Below are 27,611 nucleotides of genomic sequence, written 5' to 3'. Positions count from 1 at the left end.
ATTAGAAGTAATTTGGATGCTGAAGATGAGAGACACAGTTAGAACCTACTACAGGAAAGTACACGGCCAGCAGGTCCATGTGGGCCCCATATACCTGTTTGTAAAGTTTGGGGTCACTTCGAAATATCCTTACTTTTGAAGGAAAAGCACTTTTTTTGAATGAATATAACATTAAATTAATCATAAATACACTCTATACATTGTTAATGTAAACGACTATTCGAGCTGCAAATGTCTGGTTTTTAATGGAATATGTACATAGGTGTATAGAGGCCTATTTCCAGTGTTCTAATGGTATATTGTGTTTGCTAATGGCTTTAGAAGACTATTGAATGATTAGAAAACCCTTGTGCAATTATGTTAGCACAGCTGAAAACAGTTTTGCTGGTTCTTTGACGAAAGCAAAGTTTGAAGGGCAAAATTATTATTTTGAATAAAAATCATTATTATTCCTAATCTTAAATCTATTTAGATTAGATTAGATTAGAAGTCCTGTGATGGACCTGCGACCTGTCCAGGGTGTGTCCCGCCTTTCACCCTATGTCAGTTTGTTAGTTTCCTTGGTAAAACTTTAAATGTAGATTAGATTAGATTAGAAGTCCTGTGATGGACTGGTGACCTGTCCAGGTTTTACCCCACCTATCGCCCTATGTCAGCTGGGATTGGCTCCATGACCCTCATGTGGAGAATAAAGCGGTAGAAGGAGAGTGAGAGTGAGAGAGATTAGATTAAATTATATTAGATTAGGTTACTACATAATTTCAGAGGGAAATTTATGAAAGCTTTTAATTATCAATTCATCAAGTCGTCTTCTGGATGAACCAATGATTTGTAGGACATTTAATTAATAATATCAATTACATAATTATTGCCCATTCAAATCGAAGACTACAAAATAATTAATCTCATACTAAATTTGATAATGGAAACTCTGATGGATGTTGAAAATTAGCTCTTGTCATCATTTCACATTTATGATTATGTACAGCAATGATGACGATACAAGTGCACACATCAAGTTAATCAGCATTAATAAGAAAGGTTAACTTGTAAAGGTTCATTAACAGCTTATGTGTGGATTTTAGATCCTGAAGATACATTTTCTTAACAGTAGAAGAGGAAACACCAATGAATTTCAGGCAGATTTAATCAAAATCAACCATTTCTATACATTGTGGCGTATTATCTCTTCATAAATGATGCCGTTTCGACAGTGATTCGGTGAAAGAAAGTGAACATTCAGAGGAGAAATATGAAATCTCTGACACTACACCAGTGTATCATTAAAATCAGTAACCATCTGAGGGTTTGATTGTCAGATTTATGAGCAATGATGCATCAGTGATTAAAACCAACACAACATTTGTTCACTCATCGTGCACTAGTGATTTACAAACCCGGAGGATGCCAACCATCCTGACGCAGCCTCCAAAATATTCACATCAGAGCCCGTAGCTAACAGTGCCACTCAAAACACAGAGGCAGCGCCGCAGCGTGCTAAAACATGTCAAACATCAGCAGCCCTGCACGCGCTTCAACACAGTCTGTCTTTAAATGCTCTGATTTAGTCTTCCTTCTTGTGTTATGTTCTTCAGATAAAGCCGAGGCTGCAGAAGGTCAAACTTTATATCATGTGTGTATGTGTGTGTTTTTCCACACGCTCGAAATGTAAAAGCAACGCTGCAGAGAAAAAGACCATCATCATCATCACTTAAGTGGAAATCACATCACAAAATGATCTGATCATGGAACGTCAAGCCCTGATTTCCTGTTTAAATTCCAATTTCCTTGCTCTGGTTTCACTGAGGCCAGCTGCTTTTTTTTTTTTTTTTTTTTTTTTTTTTTCTAAAAGCTTTTTATAGGAGAGTAAACACAATCGATCAAAGTCGGGCTTACAAACTTGTGTAAGTAGTACAGCGGAGAGGGGAAAAAATTGACTCTTGACAATTGAGAATAAAGAGTAAACTAGTGTAGCACATCAGACCCAGGGGTTAATATTTGACCTCTCATCCTTACATCCTCCAGTGCTACGAAATACTGTTCTACTGTATGTATATATGTGATCAGAGTGTGTAGAAAATCAAACAAATAACAATAATATAATAAATAAATAATACTTACTGGTGTCACCCTATCTCTCGCTCTATCTTGATCTAATTCCTTTATCTCCGTAATAACAGTGTGAGCTCATGTTGTAATGCTTGATAGTATTTTAAATGTATTACAAAATGACATAAAAAATCTGACTTTATTTTCACTCGCTTGAATGAGCCATTTATCTTTATGTTTTTTACAGTAGGAGAACCCTTTTTGGCTCCAGGTAGAACCTTTATATTTATCCAATTGGAACCCATTTAAAACCATTTATTCAAGGAAAGGGTTTTAAAGGGTTCTCTGGATCAAAATGGTTCTTACTGGAACCATTATTGTTTCCAAGAACCCATGAAAAATCCTTTCTTCGGGAAAGGGTTTTTCAGAAGCAAATGGTTCCAGTTAGAACCTCAGCCCTTGTAGAAGAACCCTTTTGGAACCCGTATTTCTAAGTGTAGCTGAAGGCTCCATACTGTATGTTCTCCAACACACTTGGAAGTGAAGGGTGAGGTGACCTACAGTATATGCAGCTTCATCAATAAATGTTGGTTCTTTTTACGCACTGTACCTTTAAAAACAAACAAAAAACTGAAAAATCTAAGGAATAAACTAAGGAACGTAAATCCATGATGAACTAATACATTTGACGAAAGAGAAAGTGGTTTTAAAATTACTAAAACCACAAGATTTAGTACTTTATCTCGATGCTGAAAAAGTCTAAATCCTCCAGATCCTGCAGGAAATTTAGTAAAGATGGATGAAGGTCTGCTGTCATCATTAAAGTATTAAAGTAACAAGTGACTGGTTTGCAATAAATCTTACATTTGTGAACAATCGCGTCAATAAGCCAAGACAAGACAGTAAACAGAAGAAAAGGCAAATTCAAGTTAAAATATTAAGGTTGAAAGTTGAGGTTTATGTGAGTTTTCCACGACAGACTGACCTTTTCCAGGACGTGGTGTCTCCCCAGTGCTGCCCTGTGCTCTGTCCTCGTCCACTGTCTGTCTCTCACTGGTTTAAAGTCTCTGTTGTCTCAGTCCAAGATAAACTGAATCACATCCTGCTTCCCCGCAGGCTGCAACACGCTGTGGTTAGAAAAAGGGATGCACAGAGGCGTGTCCCCCCCCCCCCACTCACTGTCTCCATGTTCTCTGTACTATAATCACCAAATATGAACTTGTCTCTCAGCGACAAATGTGTGAAGTACATTCAACATAATGCACATTTATATCATTAGATGTTTTTTCCTGAATAAACAAATAAACAGGTCCAGAAATGTCTGACATTAAAGGTGCGTATTTTGTGTGTCCACAGGCGCTTTTCCCTCTCTGTGAGGCAACGGCTGTTGCGTAACGGGGAGGAGGTGATTCAGGCGTGTGCACGAGCGCTGTCATAGATGTGCAATTGAGATGCGGCTCGCAAAAAAACACAGTAAATCTCACACTCACTAGTTTGTACAAGCCTATGGCACTGACAGGAATGCTGGTGCCTGCGGAGAAGTGGAGACATGTGGAAAAGCCCAACGACTCAGTGAATGATTATTATTCTGGGGGGGGGGGGGGGGAAAGACACTGTATGCACTTGTTCTGTGATATTCTGGCTCCTGTTAATTCAATTTCTTACTGTAAATCAGAGGCCTGCAGGTCTCACACGGCCCTCCATTCGATTTCATGTGGCCCACCACCTATGCCGCCTGGCACGACTTGCCTCGGCACGGCACGGCACATTTTTATGTATATGGCGATCCTGGTACCTGTGTCGAGGTTCCAAGCGGGCTGAGCCAATACGGTGCGTGACTATATTGAAATAGAAAACCAACCAAACTGTGCCGTGCCGTGCCGTGCCGTGCCGTGCCGTGCCGGGACCATGTGGCGGAAAAGCTGCATTAATGTCAAATTATAAGGGAACTATTTCTGTTCGGTTTATTTGGAACGATATATCATCATAAACATTTTTTTATTGTGAACTATATAACGTTCCATATCAATGCCGACTTTTATTTTGAAGTTCTGTGAACTGTCTATCATATACAGTATATATACCAACATTTTATTGAAACCATTTTTTCCACTGTATTTATTAATAAATGTTCATTTGGATGGGGATGGAGCATATTAATGCATTGCTGGATACATATGCCGGATTTAGCACAATTCTTATTTCCATCCGTAGTCCCAGACATAAACAAACAGACATAAAAACATGCTTGCTACTTATCCAGATCTTATGTACAACCCAAAATAAGTGTATAAAAACTATCCCATTATTATATACAATATACTGTTGACTATAGGAAATACAATTATTGCCACATGTCTTGGAAGAAGAGAAAGGGTGAGTTTCCTTCTCTTATACCATCAGTCCAGGATTAAGTCTGTTTACTCACCATATGCTGTACAGTATAATTAATGTATGTAATAAAATGTACCAACACTATTGAAGTAAAACCATAAAAGGACAGACTCTGTCCCTCGTGATCAAATAAATGTCTCCATGTGTGATCATTCATTCATGTTTATGGTTACACATAATTACTCATCTTATGTACTTACCATCTTATATACTTGGTGATAAAATAATCGCTCGTTGAATCACTGTCAATCTCTTTGTTTCAAGTGAAGTTATGAGTCATTTCTCGCTGGTCGTGATAATCCGTGTCCTCGGGCTACAGAGGAAGAGGACAAGTCTGTGGAAAGTTACAGTACCACAGTTCCTTCTTTCACCACACGAGGGCAACACGTCCACGAGATCTCTCTCTTTTCTCCTCCTTCTCCTCTCATAAAGTTGAAGTCCAGCAGTTCAGTGTTGCACTCATCCATCACACTGCAGCAGTCCTTTAAACAGTTTACTAGGCCGTCAGTGCTGCTGCAGCTTCACTCACCCTCCTCCCTCTCCGCTGTGAACTTTTCCACTTCGAGAAACGCTCTGATCCTGAACTACTGAGAATTTTGTTTTGTTTTGTTTCTCAGATCAAATATCAAGTTCAATCCCTCACATGACGATTCATTGAAACTCTTGCAGCTCAATCGCGAGTAAAAATCTACAAATGAAAAACCTTTTCACCTGAGAAAATCTAATTATTCAAATTTTAGACTGACTTGTATATTAATACCTAGTATTTCTTGACCCTCCATATAAACCTATAGAGCAACTGCATTCACACCCACAGATGTTTTGAACAGATGTGGAAAGTTATGAATTACATTTACTTACTTTACTGTAATTAAGTAGGTGTTTTGTGTACTTTTACTTTTCAAAGTCATTTTTAAAATGTGTCATTTGTGTATTTGAAGTATTGTACCTCACAGGACAGGCCAGGTGAACGATGATGAGGACAGGTGAATGATGAGGACTGGACACGTGAACGATGAGGACTGGACACGTGAACGATGAGGACAGGACAGGTGAATGATGAGAGCAAGACAGGTGAACGATGATAAGGACAGGTGAATGAAGATGAGGAAAGTTGAACGTTGCGGACAGACAGGTGAACGATGAGGACAGGACAGGTGAACGATGAGGACAGGACAGGTGAACGATGATGAGGACAGGTGAACGATGATGAGGCCAGGACAGGTTAAGATGAGGACAGGTAAACGATGCGGACAGGACAGGATAATGATGAGCACAGGTGAATGATGAGGACAGGTTATTGAATAATGAGGACAGGTGAATAATGAGGACAGGTGATTGATGAGGACAGGTGAATGAATGATGAGGACAGGTGAATTGTTGCTAATTAAAGGCCCTGAGTGAATGAGAAAGTTTAAGCATGTGTGACCTTTTACCCATTTTGACTGATACATGATATGTTTACATATTTTATTTTGTCAGCACATTCATTTGTAAAGGTTTGCCTTTAATTCAAAACAATTCATGTGAGATTTGTGTTCCCTTGTCATTTTTGCACGGCACAAGAAAGAAAGAACCCCAGCCTTGTTAAAATAAGTAACTTAATAACTTTTGCTCTGAGTACATTTTAAGCAAGCTGCTTTTTAAAACTTTTAGACCAGTCATTTTACTGGTACTTTTACTTGAATTGCACATTTCAGTTACTCTTTACACCTAATTTTGAAAACAGTGGATGGAGCCGACCCCACGTTGAAGTGTGAGGAAATGACTTTTCCAAAACAACCACACACGCACACGCACACGCACACACACACACACACACACACACACACACACACACACACACACACACACACACACACACACACACACACAAATACACACACTGTATATCTGCTCCTACACATCTACAGGCTGCGCGAGCCAACTTTCTGTCACCCGTTTTTTTGTTGCCATTTCTGCTGACCTATATCACATAATAGGCTGCAGATGCTGCCATGAGTATATGTTACTTGCGAGGATGACTGGGATGTGAAATGTACAGCAGAAAAAAAAAATACTGATTTAATCAAGATCTCCAAGGTTGTCACCGTTCAAAGGCCTTTCACACACGTGGTGGTAAATTCACTGTCTCATGGAGTTTACCCCCTGAAAAAGAACTGTGAGTTCACATGGAGGTGATGGTGAAGAGCAGATCACCAGATGAGACTCAGGATGGAAGCAGGCTTGTGATGGACGTATTTGGAAGTGAGCCACATTTTAATCATTCTGCATTAGCTCTGAGTTTTAGTTTTGACATACATTTGATATAATCTTAAGCTCATGTTGCCCACTCTGACTGAACTATTCTCACTTCACTGGTCCTCTACTGGCCAGATTTGATGCTTGGAGGCCCAAGTTTGAGACCCCTGATTTAGAGTGTCCAATTCCCTAAATCTGCAATGTTTTTAGACTGTCGAAGGAAACCAGAGAACCCAAAGAAAACCCATGCACACATGAGGAGAACATGCAAACTCCAAGCAGAAACACCCTTGTTCTGACTGGGTCGTGAACCTGGGTCTTCTTGCTGCAAAGATATAAGAATGCTCTTATTGACCTTTTATACTACATACTTTTTCCTGAGGAGTTAATCGTCTGATTCAGTACTCTCAGGTCTTTGAAGGACATCGATTTTGTAAATGATATTCCCATGTACACTCTTAGAAATAAGGATTCCAAAAGGGTCCTTCTACCAGGGCTGAGGTTCTAACTGGAACCGTTTGCTTCAAGGGTAACACTAATGGTTCCAGGTGACCATTTTGATCCAGAGAACCCTTTAAAACAAGACAAGTTTTTATTTTCGTTAAGTAAAATGGTAAATCTTCACAGGAGTGATCCTAGCTGGAGAAAAGACCCTGAGCAAAGTCAGCCCTCCACATTTATACCTGAGCAACTCCCCTTTTGCATTCCTCCAATAGACAAAGAGTGATTTTCGCACCTCTTTGTCTACTGGAGGTATCGGGGAGCCGACTCCCTGGTATTCTGTGTTCGGGAGGTATAAGGTGATGGGCAGTTTTAGCTCTGAGACAGAGAAATTTAATTTACCATTACAAAGGCCTAAGTCATTATATCTAATCGTGTCAATGTCTTGACTATATTTTTCGATCAATTTTGCAAATCTTTTGATGAATACAAGTGTGACTTTTAATGGAAAACGCAAACAAATTTAAAAGGTTTAAAATACCTCATGAGAATATAAAGAGAAGCCATTTTGAGATGTAGTGATGGTGGTGTTCACGAGTTTGTCAAGTCATGTTTTGGGCCTCGATATCATGCGTCAGCCCTTCTGGTAGCACTTTTTTTTCCCCCCTTTCCACGACCGCACTGTTGAGATAAGTCCAGGACCAAAGGCCTGGCCCACACAACCCCAAGAGGATGACAGGGAGAGTGAAACAAGGCCCTCGGTTTACGCTGCACTACGACATGCTCCTGCCCCGGCTGCCCGATGGTTGTGAGAACCAAAGGAGGGCGAGGAAGGAAGGAGGATAGAGAGAGACACAGAGGAGGAAGAGGTGGAGGAGGAGGAGGGGGTATAGGAGGAGGAATAAGGAGAGGGGACCGAGAGCCAGAGAGAGAGAGAGAGAGTGTTTATTTAAGTTTTTCGTCTCCTGACTCAGACAGAGAGCAGACTACAGCGGATAATGAGAAACAGATCTGTGGTGGGGAGAAAAGGAGGGGAGAGTGGGGGAAAGGGGGGATGAGGAAGGAGGAGTGGGTTAAAGAGGGAAAAAAAAGAAAAAAAAGAAAGGGGAGGAGAGGGAAGAGTGACAACCAAAGGGGGGGTGATAGAGTAGGGCGAGCGTTCATGGCCACAGGAAATAGTCCTTCTTATGAGCGGTAAGTGACAGTTAACATCACGGCCTCGGTGGTCAAACGCTGCCGGGGCCTTTAACGGCGGCGTTTGAGCTGCTGACCATGAGTGGAATAATAATCACGTGTGTAAAAAAAATAAATAAATGTGCAAAGCGGTGGAAGGAGAGATATGACGAGTGAGGAAACAGCAGCAGAATTATGAATAAATAAGATGGGAAATAAAAGAGGAGGTGGTGTGGGGGGGGGGGGGGCTGGTGAAATAAGGGAAATATTTAGTGAGTTTGGGTTAAAGTGAGTGAGTGAAGGAGAGAAGGAGAGAAGGAGGGAGGGAGTGAGGAGGGGGTCATGACTGACAGGGATTAGACCCTATGGGAAATGAGTAACGGACCAACTGGAGTTGGGAAACCCACCCAAAGGCAATTAAGGGTAAAGGACGACAAAAATATTTGATAAACTTTTCCCCCCCTCACTCACTCACTCTTTCTCTCTCTCTCTTTCCTTTCTCTATCCCCTTCTCTGTCTTGAAGAGAGAGATGGATCCAGATGGAAGGAGTCGACTCTCTCTGGGAAAAATGTCTCTGGAAAACAGTCACTGAAGTTCATCAAGGCTGGAAAAGTTTCAACAACCCCATCGAGACGCGTCTCGCAGGCGGACAGCGTCACCAGGCACCGAGCGTCGCGTGGAACAGCGTCTTTTTTTCCCGGAGGAGCTCTGAGGTTTTTGCGCAATGACATTCACTTCTAGGAGGGGTCGATTTTTCACCAAAAGACGTTAAAGTTTCACAGGAAAGGGGGAGACGGGATTCTATCAAAGTGTCTCTATCTCGTCCTTACTGGAGCCGGAAGGCGATGGGGGCCGCGCCGGGTTCGGGCTGGGAGGAGGGCGAGTTCGAGTTCAAGCTGGTGTTTGAGGAGGACCCGCCGCCGCGGCACAACCGGGGACCGGGGCCGGAGCCGGTGCTCACCACCGAGCCGGAGATAAGCTCCGGACCCGGGGAGGAAAGTGAGGGCGCCGGTGGCAACAGCGGCGGCAGCGGCAGCAGCAGCCTGGGTCAGAAACACGTTTTTATTACAATGCATGATAAAGTAAAAGAGAGCACACTAATCTAATCCAATCTGGCTGGTTTTAATGAGGCTGAAGTTAGGATTATGATATTGGTCCGATACGTCGTGGTTCTCAAACTGTGGTACATGTACCACGGGTGGTACGTGAGTTTTCTGTGGTGGTACTTGGAGGAAAATCACAAATATAGCTCTTCTGTATTTACCAGGGTATTTGATCCGGGTAGAGTTGAGGAAAATAATCCTAATCCATCTTAATCTAATTTCTCTATACCAGTGTGTGAAGCAAAATATGTGAGGAAGAGGAGGATGACGATGCTTCCGTGGCTGACTTTTCTCACCCACTGTATTTTAACGTTAGACATAATTACTGTTACTGTGTGTGAGAAACGACGCTTTATGGCAAACGTCTGCATCTGTCACTCATCATCTGTTCCAACGACGTGACGTGTGTCTCTTTACAGCCTGTGATGTCATATTGGGCTTTTCCATCCACCACATTTCCTTTTCATAATATCGACATCTTGGCTCGGCCGATTTTGGACCGGTACCAGTGAGAAATATGTCGTATTGACTGTCCAAATGAATGAAAGTCAATACAGTGACCTGTCAAGAATAGCTGGACAAACCTCTCTCTCTTTCCCTCTCTCTCTGTGTGTGTGTGTGTGTGTATATACTCATTTTTGTTACCTCTTTAGGACCTTTCCTTGTATAAACACTGACTTTCCCTGGACCAGTACTCCTTGTAGGGACCAAAGCCTGGTCCTAATGAGGCAGAACCTCATTTTGAGACGCTGGTGAAAAAAAGGTTATGGTTATGGTTACTATTTACCTAGTTATAATAGTTTAGGTTAGGCCGCCTCAATGAATGGAAGTCATTGCCGTGAATTTACAAGAATACCAGTGTAAACCTGCGTGTGTGTGAGAGAGAGAGCTTGCATGTGAGCACAAGTATATTTTTATTGTGTGTTTGCTTTTTGCGCATCTGATTGTGTGCATTTTTCTTACTTGGTACATTTGCATGTGTGTGTGTGTGTGTGTGCATCTCTGTGTGCATGTGTGTGCGTGCAGCCCCAGACTCAATGTGTTTCTAATCAGCTGTGCGTGTGAGCAAAGTTAACAGCTGCCATCTGGGTAGGAACCTCAACCTCTGTGTACTGCACTCAACCTCAATCTCCCATATTTTTCACTACACACACACACACACACACACACACACACACACACACACACACACACACACACACACACACACACACACACACACACACACACACACAAAGACAGACACACACACCTCATGTCCTCACATCCACCCTCTGTTTGTTTCTCTCCTACACTGGCATACAGTTGTATCACCACACCCAGCACGAGAGAGAATTACACGAGAATTTTTCCTGTTTCAGATTATAATCCTGCACGGAACTTTGGTCGATACCTTCTTGTGTGTCTCCGCCGATGCGTTGACACCTCACCTGATACTTGGATTACATCCTCTCTATCTATGAGACAGGGCTGGGAAATAATGCAAAAACAATATATATTGCAGAATATTTTTTAATTAGCAATTGAACGTACGTTCAATATATATTGATGATCATACTTGAATTTGTGAAATGTGAAACTCTGCGTTTTTGCTGTTTTGCTGCTCATTAAGGCTGCAACTAACGGTTATCTTTATCTTTACTTTTAGTTATTTCTTTGTTATATGGAGCAAATAAACCAGAAAATACTTACCTTTAAAAAGCTGAAAAAAACAAACAAAAAAACACTCAAACCAATTAATAGTTGAACTAAATGTTTTTTTCAACTTTCACGAGGCAACAAAACTTTTAAAATATTTAAAATTAAAACAAATGTCTATTTAAACCATTGTAAAAATGAGTCCATACAATGCTGATCAGCTCACCGTGGTGTTAAGATTAGGGCTGTACATCTGGAATAAATATAAAATTAAGCACGGTAGTTCAAATATACAGCCTAGAAGTTCATCACACCGAGTGTAATAAACACACGGTCCAGCAGAGGGTGCGGTGAGCGCAGCTTGGATTTGGACTAGCTTTGAATCCACCCTGAAGAAGAAAACAGATAGTGGTGTTTTGTTGTTTCTCAGAACTGGAGCTAACTTCCTAATGAGCCTAAAGTTTTGCTGTGATGATGGAGGACACATTGATGACGGCAAAGCTTTGGAAAAACTGTGTGTGGGAGCACTGCGCTGTCTTCTCTGACGACAACGACAACGTAAGGAACAAATCTGCTGACTCACCTCCTAGCTTAGCTGTTAGCTGCAGCCTACTACTTTAGACATTGCCGCACTGCACACAGGAAGTTAATTTACTGACATTTATCGATAATTATGTGGTTTTTTTTTACACACACTATGAGATATATCTATCATATACATAAATAAATCCATTTTGACTCGCTAACCCTGCTTACTGGCTGACCAATTAAAGCAACACAATGCAACCTAAAAATAACTGCTATAAAATATGTTTGATGGCTGTCTGGCATGTAACTGGCCGGGAGAATTTGACTCTGTCCCTGAACATCCGTTCTTGTACTATATGTGTCTTTAGTGAGTGGGTAGGAACACTGTCTTCAGACTAAGACATTAGTTTGGTGTCGTGAAAACATGTCGGCCTATTCTTAGTTGGACTAACGTACGTGGACAATTTGATTCAAAGTCCGATTACTCTCAACAAATATCCGCTCATGTAGTTGAGCCATCATGGTACAGTTCAGTCTGGTATAGTACGGTATGGTTTGGAATGGTAAAGCCCTTGGTCAGGCTTGTGTTTCGAATGAGAACAATACCTTGACATTGTACCAGTAACAAACTGCGACACAGAACACAACAGACAACAACACAACGGACAACAACGGCCCTAACCCTAAATTTTGCACGTTCATGTGTAGGGGGGAGCAAGGGGAAGTGCGATTTTGCCATTTATAATCAACCCTCAAAATGTAGAGAGCTCTGATGCGGGCTTAAAACGAAGTGGAAGATGTAATTACCCATGATGCTTTGCGAATTCAGCGAGCCGGCTGATTTTTTTCAACAAAGATGGAGGCCACATCTGCCGAGGAACAATTTTGTTGTAATATATTTTGTTATGTTGGTTTGATATACATCCACAGGACCGTTGAGCTTTGAACACTAATGACGATTTATGAAAGCAGCTTGCTAACTAGCTAGCTAGCGGCTATTTGCAGAGGACGGGCAAACGCTCTCGAAGCACTCGGCAAATAGCCGCTAGCTAGCTCTGCTACATCTGGGTAGTTTTGTCAGTGTTTTGGATGTGTGTACCGGCATTCACCTGAACACGAATACCCTGGACTCCAAAATCACCTTTGTGATAAAGCGTTTACGAAGACGGAGAAAAAAAAAACGGTAGAATTGGCAACATGTGACGTAGGTTAGCACGTTCGTTACGGTCATTACGCTAATTTGCATATAGTCGTGTCCCAATTCCATAGGGAAGCCGCTTCCCTCAACGAGGGGAATTTACGCTTGAGGGCACTCAAAACCAAGCGATTTAAACGGGGAGGTATTGGGACGGGGCCTAACACTGGTTGCAAGGGAGTGACGTTTTTCTGTCGCCAACTGTACTCTACCATGCCATTACTCTGGTACCCCAAGGGAAGGGTACAGAAAAATAGAACGATAGGGGCCAGTTATTTTGGTACAATTCCTAAAGGAAACGCAGAAAATAAATACATAGCATACCGTACCGAACCGTCCCACTCAGTGGAAACACGCCAAATGCATCTTGGGTATAAAGGGGGCCTCAAACAACCTGAATCAATGCTTAGAAATTATGAAACAACTGCGCTCATTGTGGTGTTTTTTTGCTATAGTGGTTCCTCACATGTTGCTGTTGGACCACAGGTACACGTGAGCTCACGTTTCAGAACCAGAATTACATCACCTATTTACATGTCTACAGTCATACATCAATGTGATAGTGATTTGACCACATTTTTGGCCGAGATGAGGGGTGATGACTACCATTTCCTGGTTATGAATGTGGTTAGGTTGTGGCACAAAAGCACACGGTTTGGGAAAATAACAGATCCTGCCCACCCCCCCACCCCCCCTCCATAGCGTCAACATTTTCTCCATAAAAACACACCACGTCAAAACATAAAACTTACCCTAACCCTAACCCTAACTACAACAAATCTTCCAACATTTCTCGGTTTTTGAATTGTGGTCTGCAGTTTGGCGGACGCCTCGCTATGTTTCATGCCAACCTCTTCACTTCCCGGGAGTTTTTAATGGCAACTATGTCACATTGTTTTGAACTGAACTATGTTGTTGCTGTACTTAGTTGAATAAGATTCTTAGAAGAGGAAAAAACAGCCTATCCGAAATATGGAAATCATTTTTATCGCAGGCAGCATGAGGCCAGAGATTGTTGTAGCTCTAAAGAAAAAAAAAAAAAAAAAAAGCCCCACTAGGCAGCGAGCCGTGACTTTAATGGATATAATCTATAGCAGAAACGCTGAATTTTAAAAACAACAGTGGGAAAAAGAAAACACGTTTGATGTGGATCGGTCACGTCATGCTTGTTGATACCCAGGCAGCTTCATGAGGTCAGCGTCGTCCTGTCAGGAAATCAAACAGTGATGCGCGAGAAATAATAAGAGAAGATGTGAGCCATTGGAGACACCCTGAGTCTCAGTCACAATAATGTCATTGTCTCTCTGATTGTTAGGCATCACGTTTTGTGTATGAGATTTGAAATTTTGATTTTGTCTTTCGTCCATATGTCGGACGTTTGGTTTCTTCCACTCTCTCCAAATTGTCTGGGACACAGAATAAAACAACATGTTGGACTGAGCCGAGGAGACTTTTCTCTTCTGCTTTAAATAAAGTGACACGAAATGTTTTTCCGAAAAACTGTTAGCTCCTCTTCCGATTTCCTCTTGGAACATGTAAACGATCTTAGAGAGGCGTTAAGGAGGACAATTGAATTATTTTGGTACAGAAAATGTTTGGAGACGAAAACGAGAGAAACTACTCGGAGGCCACTTTCCCACAACGTCACACTCAAAAGAGCCGTTCCGGTCATCATGAAGTACGGTTATATGTTTCAGCTGAGTTTTCATCGCTAAAATGGAATCAGTTCTTTCTTGTGCTGTAATCTGCATGCCCAGAAAATATAATCACGACTTGTCCTTTAATTTTTCAGCTGTGCTACTGACAGTGAGACAAAAAAAAACACGAAACCCACAACCTCCTTGGCAGAGGATTTTTGACGACTATCAAAAACTAAATATAATCTACTATTGTGTTTGTTTGGAAACTTTGACGAATCATCTTTTTCTTTGAGGAAGTGGGACCTTATATTTTTGTTACACTACCATTCAAAAGTTTGGGATCACTTAGAACTGTCCTTATTTATGGAAAATCTCTTTTTTTTCCCAATGAATATAACATTAAATGAATCAGAAATACACTCTATACATTGTTAATGTGGTAAACGACTATTCTAGCTGCAAACGTCTGGTTTTTAATGGAATATGTACATAGGTGTATAGAGGCCCATTTCCAGTGTTCTAATGGTACATTGTGTTTGCTAATCGCATTAGAAGACTATTGAATGATTAGAAAACCCTTGAAAACCCTTGTGCAATGATGTTAGCACAGCTGAAAACAGTTTTGCTGGTTCTTTGAAGAAAGGGTAAAATTATTATTTTGAATGAAAATCATTATTTCTAATCTTGTCAATGTCTTGACTATATTTTCTATTAATTTTGCAACTCTTCTGATGAATCAAAGTGTGAATTGTATCGGTGACCCCAAACTTTTGAACGGTAGTGTATATAGATACATATATATGCATGTATATATATATTAGGGCTGCAACGATAGGTCGATTACTGGAAGTTCTCTTCAGTTTTCAGCTTCTGAAATGGGAATATTTTCTGCTTTATTTGTTCCATATGACGGAGAAATCAGGTTTATTGATAATATAAGACTTTTAAAGGCACCATAACTAAGAATGTGGCCAAAAACGGTTACTACACTTAAATTCAAAGGACCGAGGTCTTTTAGGTTTTGTTTTCTCCGCCATTGTAGCTCACACATAACTGGCAACCCGTGGTTGCTCGGCAGCTGAGACTCTACTGACCGCAGCGATTGGTAGGTGGCGGTAGGTGGCGCCAGATGCCAAAACATGATTTGCAGTCTGCAAAATATTTTTTTTTTTGCAAATATTTTGTCTGTACTGTTGTTGTTGGTGAGTTCAGTATGTTTTATGAACATTATTCCTGAGTCTCGGTGACATATTAGGAGGATTTTATGGCCAGTTGCTTTAGATTTATTACATAATGCACCTTTAAGAACATCATTATTATGGGGTTTGGGAAACACTGATCAATATTTTCTGACATTCTATGGCTCAAACAAGCACTGGATTATTTAAGAAAATAATTAACACATTCATCGATTATGAAAATAATTGTTATTTGCAGCTCTAATATAGATACCTGTATGTATAGCAAGAAAACAGCTTTGTGTTTGCTTCGTTTCAGGCTGAGATGCAGCAGAAGGGGGAAAAAAATCATGAGATTATTTACTTTTTTTAACTTTGGTGTTTAGAAAATGTTCATGAAGTATGGATTTGTAGGGGTAGAGAGAACCAGACTATGCATTTATGTACATAAACATCCACTCATTGGAACATTTCTTCATTTAGGTTCACCTTGGGACACGCAATAAATTATTCCCTCTTACTCAATCTGTTAGATTAGACTTTTATTGACTTTAATAGGTGTTTAGGTAACTTTTCTTGGCTCATAAACTCCTCCGCTGGTCATCACACAATAATCTGACGCTCTTTTTTCGAGCGTAAAGTGGTCCAGCAGCAGAAGGGTTGCCTCAACGCTGCAGCTTTAATCACTTGGAAATATTTTTGTTGCCAGGAAACATTTGAGATTTTTCACCCCAAGTCTTAATTTGCTGGCAGTTGCTGTTGTGCGTCCGTTGCCCAACAATTGCCTGCATGTATGGCGTGCTGCCACTGCAGCGCAACAATGACCAATTGGAGGCTCGCTCATTAAAGAGTAACTACTGTTTGGCTGCGTGTGAAGGTCTGACTGCGCCACGCTGGGGAAATGTTGTGGTGAGAACTGTGGTTCCTGAGCGGTCGTGTCCTTGTGGTTCTTCGGGGTCCAGGACGTTTTGTCGGGAAGGATTTCTGACGGTTTTTTGTTTTTGAAAGGGGAATGTAGAAAAGCCCAAAATCATCTCAACCACTTTCCAGATTAGCAGCAGAGAGTTGGGTTTGTGAGCCTCAGTGGCGTAAGATTTGGATCAGTGAGGCAAAAGTAAACTTAATCATTTGGTTAAATTTCCACTTTAAAAAGAAGTCTTGGGGCAAATTTCGTAAATCGTTGCCATGTGACTGCAAAATTATGGAATATAAAAGTATAAATACTTGAATATGAAGCTACATAGTTTTCTCCTTTTCGGGAAGGAAAACAAGGTCAGCAGCCATACATCCCAGTCACTTTCCACGAAGATCCCAAATATGAAAACCAGTTGAACCGCAACCTCATTTGTTTCCATGGCAACAACCGAAATGAACAAATGAAGCATGCCATATGGAGTTTGGAGGAAGAAATAGTCTAAAGTAGGCAAACACAGGTAGAAATGGCATTGTGCAATATATTTTATTATTGTTTACGTGACTCCAGATTGTGAAAATGAGTCTCTAAAGTAACGCTAAACTTTAAAAAAAGAGGCACACATACGCAGTACACAGGTACGCTGGTTATTTGTACCCCTGCTCTTTTCGTTTAATAAACAGACTGCTTCAGTTCTACTGTTGGCACGCTAACGGCGCTAAAGGAGCTAATGCAGCTAACGGAGCTAACTGGTAAACGGTGCCTGGAATCCGGTGTCGCGGCACGTAAACATGACGTCATACGCGTCTTTTTCCGGTTAACGTGCGTTAACCTGGTGGCCAGCACTAATTTTATGATTATGTCTCATATAAATGATCCACTTCTTTTGAAAGCTGCTACCAATTATCGGAATGCTTTGTTGTTTGTTTTTAAATGACTTGCACATTGTGTGATACAAAACAAAGGACATTCAAACGCATTCATTCAAATCTGTCTTGCCAGAGAAAAGCAGTCAAAAAGTTGAGGGAAGATAAAATGACCATCTAAAAATAACCAGAGAGCCCCGATTTTAGTATTTAAACATTAAAGGAAGGTGTTTGTTTTTGTCCTTTCTGAGCCTGTGTAGTCATTTTGAGCTTTTGCAAAGTTGTAAGCAGCTTCCACACTGCTGCTCTGCCAGCTTTGCAATTGTCCTCTGGCTCCAGCACGCTCTTAGAAATAAGGGTTCCAAAAGTGTCCTTCTACAAGGGCTGAGGTTCTACCTGGAACCATTTGCTTCTGAAGAAAGGGTTTTTCAAGGGTTCTTGGTAACACTAATAGTTCCAGTAAGAACCATTTTGATCCAGAGAACCCTTTAAAACCCCTTTCCTGAATAAAGGGTTTAAAAGGGTTCCAGGTGGAGGTGCTCAAGGTTCTACCTGGAGCCAAAAAGGGGTTCTCCTATGAGGACAAGCCGAAGAACCTTATATGGTTCTACTTAGCACTTTTATTTCTAAGAGTGCAGGTTTTTACAAAGTCTGAACGTTCTCTTTATGTCTCCAATGACAGTAACGCAGCACTTGTTTGAAAGATGCCAACCGGGCCCTTCCTGCAGAGAATGCTCCGGTTGCATGTATTTCCCACGTGGTAACAATTACAGCGCACTAAATCAAGGAAAACCAATATGAAAGATGTTGGAAACAGAAACTCCACTTAGCACTAATTGTGTTTACAGTATTTTCACCGAGTCCTGTTTCGTGCCAGATACAAAAAGAAGGTTTCAGACTCAGCTGTCATCGCGTGGTTTTCAAGCAAAAGATCAATATGAGGTCAAATGCCCTTGAAAACTATAGTGGGTTTAAGCAAAGTGAAAACTGGGAAGCAGCCAGAAAAGAAATTGTTGCCATGTGGACGAAAAAGTGAATATTCAACAAATGAATACGATTTAAACTGTGTATTAGCAGCAGCAGCTGATTGTTTTTTAATAAATTAAACCAAAGTGGGGAAACAAAAATGGGGGATGCCCGTTCGTGTTTTGTTTGTGTTCTGAACCTGTGGTGATCACTGTCAAGAGTTTGCCATGTTTGCTCAAATTAAATCACAGTATGTTTACTTACTTTCAGTTACAGACAACCACTTGGCTGCCGCTCATGCAGCTCACTCAATCAGCATCCCCAGCCCGCCGCCTTCAGCCAGTCAGCGCGCTGGGATGCACTCGCCGCCTCCACGACGGGCCCCGGTCAGAGAGTTCAGTGGGACGTACGAGAGCCTGCCGGCGCGCTCAGTGCAGGTGAGACATCCTGTTTGCACACTCACTCTTCATGTTTATTAAAGACAAAAGAGTTTAGGGAACATTCAGCCCATCGTGTCCCATTGACAACAACAACAAGGTGAGCTCAGCCATGGTTCCTGAACTCACCGCGACATGTTGTCTTCCTCTTAATACTTTGTTGTATCATCATTTATTATTATTAGGGACCTCACGCATAAGGGTGCGAGGACCCTATCGTAATTGCATGAATCGGGGAACGTGCACACAGGGTGCAACAAGGACACTAGGGACCGAGCACACAGGGGTGGCGAAAATGAAAACAGTATTTTTCTTCTAGGAATTATTATTGTTATTTCACTCGAATTTTACCCCCTAAACATGCGTGAAAACGGGCAAAAATTGCCACGCACATCAGAACTTGCGAAAAATGCAAAATGCAATGCAAAATGGCTTGGTATCGCCCCCACAGGTCAAGCGCCTATGGAGCTGGCCAAAATTTAGTTGCGCCAAATTTCGAGAAATTCGGTGGGAACATGGTCTGGCCCAAGATGAACAAAAAATCCTCTTGACACCATGACCTCAACTCAACAGGAAGTCGGCCATCTTGGATTTGGCCTATATCTTGTTGTTATTATTATTATTATTTTGTAATTATCACCTTCTTTCTCTTGATTTTTCAAATGCAAATACAACAATATGAGCCAACAATATAAGGCCTTTCAGATTTAGGGATTAGGCAAATTAGACACCGATTTGTCCATGTTAGCTGGCGTGGGCTCCAGTTCCCCCACGACCTCTTACAGGATAAGTAGTAGAAAACTGATAAATGAAATAACAGTCTACATTAAAATAAATAAATAAATACAATTATTATTTGATATTTTAATATCTGTCATTTTCCCTATCCCTTCATCCACCTCATCCTCTCAGGTTTCAGAGTCCCGTGTGGTCGAGTGCCCGAGCATCCAGATAACCACCATCTCCCCTGAAGACGACCCTGCGTCCACCAACAACAACTACTGGGACATGGGTGGTGGAGGTGGGTGGGACCGTGAACGCCTCTACCTCCCCCTGCTGGACCCTTTCACCTACCGCGACCGATGCCCGGGCTCCCTCAGCCCCAGCCCAGCCTCCAGCCCCTCCTCACGTGGCTGGCTGAGCCCCGCCTCCAGCTGTGACTCCCTGCTGGTCGAGGAGGAGGAGCTCAACGAGGCCACCATCCATTTTGGGCTGTCGCCGTCATCGAGACCCACCTCACCTGGTGGTAAAAAACGCAGGAACTCTCCTCTGGCCTCCCCCTGTACCTCGCGGAGGGGCAGCTACTCAGAGGAACTGCAGGGGTGCCACCTGGAGGGCGGAGACTCCAACCTGCAGTCACAAGCTCCGCCCGGCAGCTGTGAAATGAGCATTCCACAGAAAACTAGAAAGACGTCCTTGGAACAGGTAAAGATATTGGACATTGGTTTAATTTTGTGGCAAAATATGAAACATTTGATATGACCTCACTGTCTGTCCTTCAGTTGTCTCCCAGGGAGGTGGATCAGGAGCAGGCTCCAGGCCACAGCTCCCCCTGCCCACTGCCTGAGGTCCAGCAGGTCAGGAGAGAGCCTCCTCCTGTGGGCATGGACTACCTCTCTGTGCCCCCTGCTCTGGCCTGGGGAAGAACCAGAGCCAACGCTCACAGCCCTCTGTTCAGGTACACGAACACACACATACAGAATTTCAACAGTTTATACTGTGTATGGTATTTTTGTAAAACTCACAAATTAACACCTTACCTAGCTTGAACCTTAAAGGGACCATATGTAAAATGTTCAGGTATTACCATTTAAAATGAGGGCTGCAACCTCAGTTCAAGGCAAAACGGCAAAACATACACTTAGTCACTTAGAAATGTCCTTATTTTTGAAGGAAATTCACTTTTTTTTCAATGAATATAACATTAAATGAATCAGAAATACACTCTATACATTGTTAATGTGGTAAACGACTATTCTAGCTGCAAACGTCTGGTTTTTAATGGAATATGTACATAGGTGTATAGAGGCCCATTTCCAGTGTTCTAATGGTACATTGTAGAAGGATGATTAGAAAACCCTTGTGCAATTATGTTAGCACAGCTGAAAACAATTTTGCTGGTTTTAAAATCATTATTTCTAATCTTGTCAATGTCTTGACTATATTTTCTATTCATTTGTAACTCTTTTAATTATTAAAAGTGTGACTTTCAATGGAAAACACAAAAAATTGTATAGGTGACCCCAAACTTTTGAACGGCAGTGCACCAAAAAAGCCAGTATTTCGGTGATTTAACCTTTAATCTGAGCCTCTGAAAGAAGGTTCTGCGTCAAGGTCACAAAAACAAACATTTAGAGATATAGCAAATATGTAGAGTCACATAAGTTCACCTAAATGACTAAATAAACCGTCCTGTGATGGGTCTGTCATGTTCGCATAAATAAAAAAGTAAATCTCACTTGTTTTCTTGTTCCAGGTCTAATGCGCTGCCGCCTCTCGACTGGCCGCTGCCACCCCAGTTTGACCCGTATGAGCTGCGTATCGACGTGCAGCCCCGCCCACACCACAGAGCCCACTATGAGACAGAGGGCAGCAGAGGAGCAGTCAAGGCTGTGCCTTCAGGACATCCTGTGGTCAAGGTGAAGCAGAGTGAAATAGTCTGAAAGTGTTTTTGTGTTTTCCATTAAAAGTCACACTTTTATTCATCGAAAGAGTTGCAAAACGAATAGAAAATATAGTCAAGACATTGACAAGATTAGAAATAATGATTTTTGGAACCAGCACAATTGTTTTTGCGATTAGCAAACACAATGTACCATTAGAACACTGGAAATGGGCCTCTATACACCTATGTACATATTCCATTAAAAACCAGACGTTTGCAGCTAGAATAGTCGTTTACCACATTAACAATGTATATTGTGTATTTCTGAAATCAAGAGGACCTTCTTCTACTATGCAAGGCTTTGCAAACCGACATATTTCACAGCTCAATACAAAGACACGACTCTCCTTCTGTCTCCCACCACTGACTCAAATCTTGTCTCTTTGAGACAATTTAACTTTGCTTTTGCATTAATGTGGAAAACACACATGGTCAGATGTATTTGTAAAACTCAAACCCCCTCCCCCCCAAAAAAAAATCCACATGGAGCCGAAACACAGGGAACAGAGCAGACACACATAAAAACCAGAGCATAACAAACAGAGCAACAGACATGAACATACAAGATGAACTAACACAGACACTGGCGAGGCAGGCAATCAACAGGAAAAGACAGAACAGCAAGCCAAAGATAACATAGTCCACACAAGGAAAAACTTCAAAATAAAACATGAAACAAAGAAAACAGTAAACTAGAAACAGAACTAAAAACCCAAAGTCGAGAAAACAGAACAATAAAAAGCACCTGGATAATCCACGGGTTGTGACAGAGACGGAACGTTCTCTCATACTCTGACATCTGTCAGACTTTCTTGATCAAAGTCATGTAAATGTCTTGGTATGTGTGTCTCTTTCTTTGCAGCTGTGTGGATACACGGAGAGAAAACCGCTCTCACTTCAGGTGTTTGTAGGAACAGCTGATGACAGATCCATCAGGCCGCATCCTTTCTATCAGATACACAGGTACTGTTTCATTTCATGACACTCACAGGGTTTCCTTGAAATTGTGTGAATTATCCTAAAAGTTCAGTAGGGTGTGGACGCCATTTCATTATTACTTTGAGCATTAGCTAAACATCTACTCCTGACAAAGAGGGAAAAAGACACTCTAGGCCTCAGTTTTGCCGTGTCTCTGTCGTCCTGCAGGGTCACAGGGAAGATGGTGGGCACTGCCAGTCATGAGAGTGTTCAGGCTGGGACCAAGCTGCTGGACATTCCCCTCAACCCTGAGAACAACATGACTGCACTGTGAGTAGAAGAAAACACAAGTGATAAAAAAACACATCTAATTTTCAAGTCTACCTGAGATATTAATGAGGTCCACGGCATCTTGAAGGTCCAGTGTTTAACACTTAGGAGGCGTCATTGGTAGAAATGTAATCCTATCCCACTAATTGTTACACACTGGACCTTTAAAGAGAAGCGTTGCACTTTTCAGTCTTTTTAAAGTTCATTTATTCACCTTTGTTAGTTACAGAGAGTCTGAAATTATGATTTTGTCAAAAAATTGTTGTTACATTTCTCTGATGATGAGTAAATCTTCCACCACTGCAGCTAATTTCCAGGAATCCAACATATCACTTCCTGTCGGTAAAACCAAATAATTTTAAAGGAGACATATCCATTTTAACCATTTTAATACTTATATTTGGGACTCTATGAGTAGGCAAAGTGTGTTTTTGTGGTCCGCCTCAGTCTTAAGTACAGGAGATAAAACATGCGATGTTGACTTCCGCACTCATTGCTACGTCACAGTGAGACATTCCTAGAATTGTTGTCTCGTGGAGCTCCGCTTTGTCCCTAAAAAACGCGAGAGTGCAGGCGAGGGCAATAGTATCTGGAAGAGCGGAAGTCCGCAAAGTGATCTATTCTTGTCTGCACAGTGCAGCACAGAGTTCTACACAAACTTCCAGCCTCAGAGGATTTACATTTTATATATGATGGCAATGTACTGGCTAGAATCGGCAAATGATGGCTTCTCCAAATGCTAACTGCTGTTAGCTGCTGGAGCCGTTGAGACACGGTTTCCTGTGTCTTATTTGCATATTTAAAGAGACAGGCACTCAAAAGCGAGCGTTCTGAACAGGGCTGTTTTGGCAGAGTGATTGAACTGCTGTGGTGCTTCATCCTTAAGGTATTTTGACCAAAGCATGTCACAGACATGTTCATTAGGACACCAGGGAACTAGGTTCACTTGGTAGAAATAGGGTATAATATGTCTACTTTAATATAATATAGAAACACATTCTCTGAATAACTGTAAACAAACATTGTTTTAGCATTGACTGTGCTGGGATCCTGAAGCTGAGGAACTCAGACATCGAGCTAAGGAAAGGGGAAACAGATGTTGGCAGGAAAAACACACGTGTCCGCTTGGTGTTTCGTACCCACCTCCCTCTGGCGCCCCCTGGCCGGGTTCTGGCTCTGCAGGTTGCCTCACTGCCTATCGAATGCTGTGAGTTACTGGCCTTGTGCATCATTTTTGTAATGTTACTGGTACTGAGGAGGTTTTCATTCACCAAACTATTTCCCTCCCCTTGCTTCAGCCCAGCGCTCGGCCCAGGAGCTGCCCGTCATCGAGTCCGTCAGCCTCACGTCCTGCTCTGTGGAGGGCGGAGAGGAACTTCTGCTGAGTGGCACCAACTTCCTGCCAATCTCCAGAGTCCTCTTCATGGAGCGAGGCACAGGTAAAGGTCACGTGATGTCAAGTTAAGATTTGTACTAAACTGAGGGCGCGTTGGCTGTACGTATGAAAACAGGATGCAGAAGTTGCATAAATAGACTTAGATTTATAGATAGGTTTATTCCCAATAAAATCATTTGCTCTCTAATCTTCTTCACATATACTTCAAAGAAATCAGATTAGGATGGAGCAAGTGATCACATACCCCGGTACACAGTAGAACAGTACTTCTGATTTTAGTACCACCAGAAGAAGGCTGTGTACCACTGGTGGTACATGTACCACAGTTTGAGATTCATGGTGTTCAACAATCTGTGTGTGTGTATGTGTGTTAATGTCTTAGATGGCAAATTACAGTGGGAGGAGGAGGCTCATGTCGACCGCGACAACAGCAACGAGGTAATTTAGCGCCCTGCAAAATCTCAAGGAGAACTTCAGTCTCTGCATGATTTTCTATGTTTTTAAATGTATTTATATATTTATTTCAATAAATCTTGTAGTGTTTGTTGCGCGTGAGAGTTCCCGCCTACAGTGACCTGTCCGCCAGTCGGCCTGTGCCGGTCAGTCTGTACGTTTCTAACGGGAAGAGGAAAAGAAGCAGCACTCACTGCTTCAAGTATCTCCCCGGTAAGTTTTCCCTGATATTTAGATTCATATATATACTGTACATATATATATATTGTATAAAACCTTAATATCATCATTTCTAACCCTAACCCGAAGGAGTTTTTTTGCAAATAAACTAAAAGTGTAATGTGTGTAATGTAATTTATTTTGTTAAAATTTATTTTGTTAGCATCAAAGTCCAGATTTTCGTCCAGATATTGGTATTGACAGCTTGATGAAAATGTGTTTGCCCACATTTTCTACGAGCCCTAAGCCCTGACATGTTCAAAACGTCTCATTTTTTGTTCTGCAGAAATTCCTGTTTTTCTTTTACAATAACGAATACAACACACATCAGCATTTATTTAGAGACTCCATCAATGATCATGTTCAGACCTGGTGTTGACATCTGGTCCGAGTGAGTGGATCATGTGCAGATCGGTCTCCATACTGAATGTGTCTAAAACCACTCGAGCTGCATAAACTCAGTCCGTCCTCAGGACACGTTGGAGACTGGGTCTCCAACGTGTCCAACCCGGGTGACGTCCTCTCACTTATTTGTACACATCTGTACAGTCAGACTTGTGAAAAACAGAATTTTAAGACAAGACAACACAATACTTTATTCTCTGTTTCTTGCCGTCACCATCCTGACAATCGTAGACAGACACAAGACAATTTTGTTTATTTATGCTCACAGGAAAGTCACCCAGGACACATTTTTACTGCCATAGTTACACACTGTACTTAACTCAGTCTGCATGTGATCAAATCGGTGAAGCTGGATGTTTATAGCAGGTCTGAACTGATCCAATAAGCCATGTGGCATTAACTTTCTGAACTTGGCAGGAAAGAAAAACAAAAACAACGTCAGTTTTTTATTTATTCTTTCTAGGAGAGAAGTGTTTTTAACAATATTAATGTTTCCTTTGTTCCCCTCTGAAGTCATGTTTAAAGAGGAGGACCCTCTGCTGTCCCGGCCCTCTGCACTGCCTCTGGACAGGGGCACTGTGTGTCCTGCAGACGCTCAGAGCAGGATGGACAGAGGCTTCCATATGAGAGGTGACCCCGCAGCGGATGATCGAGGCCTGGGTTTCCACTTGCCCCCCTACCCCTCCGCCTACTCCCCTCCCTGCCCCACCATGAGCTACCACCACGAGGAGTACTGCTCCAAACCCGACTCCGTGTCCGAGGAGCCCGGTGGATCCAGAGCGCCGTTGTCCGAGCATCACCCCAGCTTCGAGAACCTGGAGCTGGGCTTCACCGAGCTTCTCCCCCCTCTGTACCCCCGTGGCCCGCAGCCTCCCTCCCCCTCTCCTTCTCCGTGGCTTGACTCGCCCTACCTGTCCTCCTCACCCTCTCCCTCTCACTCCTCCTCCCTCAGTCCGTTCCCAGCCAGCAGTCCAATCTCAACCTCCCCTCTGCCTCCCATGCCCACCTCCCCTTACCCCCAGTACACTATTTATCATCAGGAGGTGTGTCCCTCCCCTCCTTCCCAGCCCAGTGCCTATCAGGACATGTGCCCAGTACCCTACTCCCACTATGACGGCTGGGACCCTCAGGGAAGGGTGGTGGGAATGGGACATGGGTTAGAGAGGGACGCCAAGATCCAGGAGTGCCCACTGGAGTTTACCAGCTCAGTGTCTATGCACCACATTACCTTTGAAGAAGGTGAGTTGCCTTGAATTTTAAAAAAAAATGTTGAGGTGTGCGTGTGTGTGAATGTGTTGAACTAGGGAGCAAAAAGAAATGTGAATCTAACTGTGTTTTGTATGAGATTATGAAAATATCAGTCAGTGGAAAATGGCAGAATAAATGGTTGGTGGTTTTTTTTATACACTACCGTTCAAAAGTTTTGGGTCACCTTGTGTTTTCCATTAAAAGTCACACTTTTATTCATCATAAGAGTTGTAAAATTAATAGAAAATATAGTCAAGACATTGGCAAGATTAGAAATTATGATTTTTATTCAAAAATAATAATAATAATAATAATAGCTGTGTTTGCATAATTGTAAAAGGGGTTTTCAAGGGTTTTCTAATCCTCCAATAGCCTTCTAACGCGTTTAGCAAACACAATGTACCATTAGAACACTGGAAATGGGCCTCTATACACCTATGTACATATTCCATTAAAAACCAGACGTTTGCAGCTAGAATAGTCGTTTACCACATTAACAATGTATAGAGTGTGTTTCTGATTCATTTAATGTTATATTCATTGAAAAAAAGTACAGGGACATTTCTAAGTGACCCCAAATTTGCATTTATTTATATTTTTGACAATTAGGGTAGTTAAGGTAATGGGTAACGTTATCTATCGTCTTTGGCCGTCACATCAGTCTCAGTTATTCTAAAATTCACAGATATTCATGTGGTGGACTCTGACTGACTGACTGATTTTCTCTGTCTTCTCCCTCCACAGTATCAGAGTACATTGGAGAGGACATCCAGTCTTACCAGTCAGGCTCACAGATGGACAACCAGCCAAACTGAGCTCAGAGCAGCAGCCGATCACTCCTCTGTTCTTAATGCAGCGTCAGTTCAAACCTCCTATGCACTCCGTTCGCTCCGGGTTACATGTGATAGTTGTCAGGGAAATTTTCTAATTACCAGGACACTGTTGTAATTATGACCACAAGTAACGGTTATGGTTTTATAAAAGGGAAACTAATGTTTTTAACATGTTTTCAATATAAATTATACAATAAAATGTGTGTGTTTTTCTTTCTTTCTCATCATCAGCATCATACAAGGTAAATGGGATTAAAAATCAATGAATCATTTGGTCCATAAAATGTCAGAAAATGTTTTTATAAAAAAAACGTTGATCAGTGTTTCTCAAACCTGGAAATGACGATGTTCTCCAATGTCTTGTTTTGTCCACAAACCAAA

General features: G+C 41.9%; 1 protein-coding gene across 1 annotated transcript; it reads left to right on the top strand.

Annotated features, from left to right (window-relative positions):
- Positions 1–9,144: 9,144 nt before the first annotated feature.
- nfatc4 (nuclear factor of activated T cells 4) lies at positions 9,145–27,241 on the top strand (the record flags this gene model as incomplete). The annotated part of the gene is made up of 13 exons (XM_083890284.1): positions 9,145–9,346; positions 18,597–18,763; positions 19,676–20,188; positions 20,266–20,441; positions 21,240–21,402; positions 22,291–22,391; positions 22,575–22,676; positions 23,708–23,883; positions 23,975–24,115; positions 24,455–24,510; positions 24,612–24,738; positions 25,663–26,388; positions 27,142–27,241. 13 exons carry the CDS (start codon positions 9,145–9,147, stop codon positions 27,210–27,212), a joined length of 2,721 nt encoding a protein of 906 aa, XP_083746410.1. The 3' UTR covers positions 27,213–27,241.
- Between the last annotated feature and the right edge of the window lie 370 nt (positions 27,242–27,611).

This window comes from Microchirus variegatus (assembly GCF_963457635.1).
Source record: "Microchirus variegatus genome assembly, chromosome: 5".
NCBI lineage: Eukaryota > Metazoa > Chordata > Actinopteri > Pleuronectiformes > Soleidae > Microchirus > Microchirus variegatus.
The sequence above is the reverse complement of the archived record's forward strand: the minus strand, read 5'-3'. Positions and strand labels throughout refer to the sequence as shown.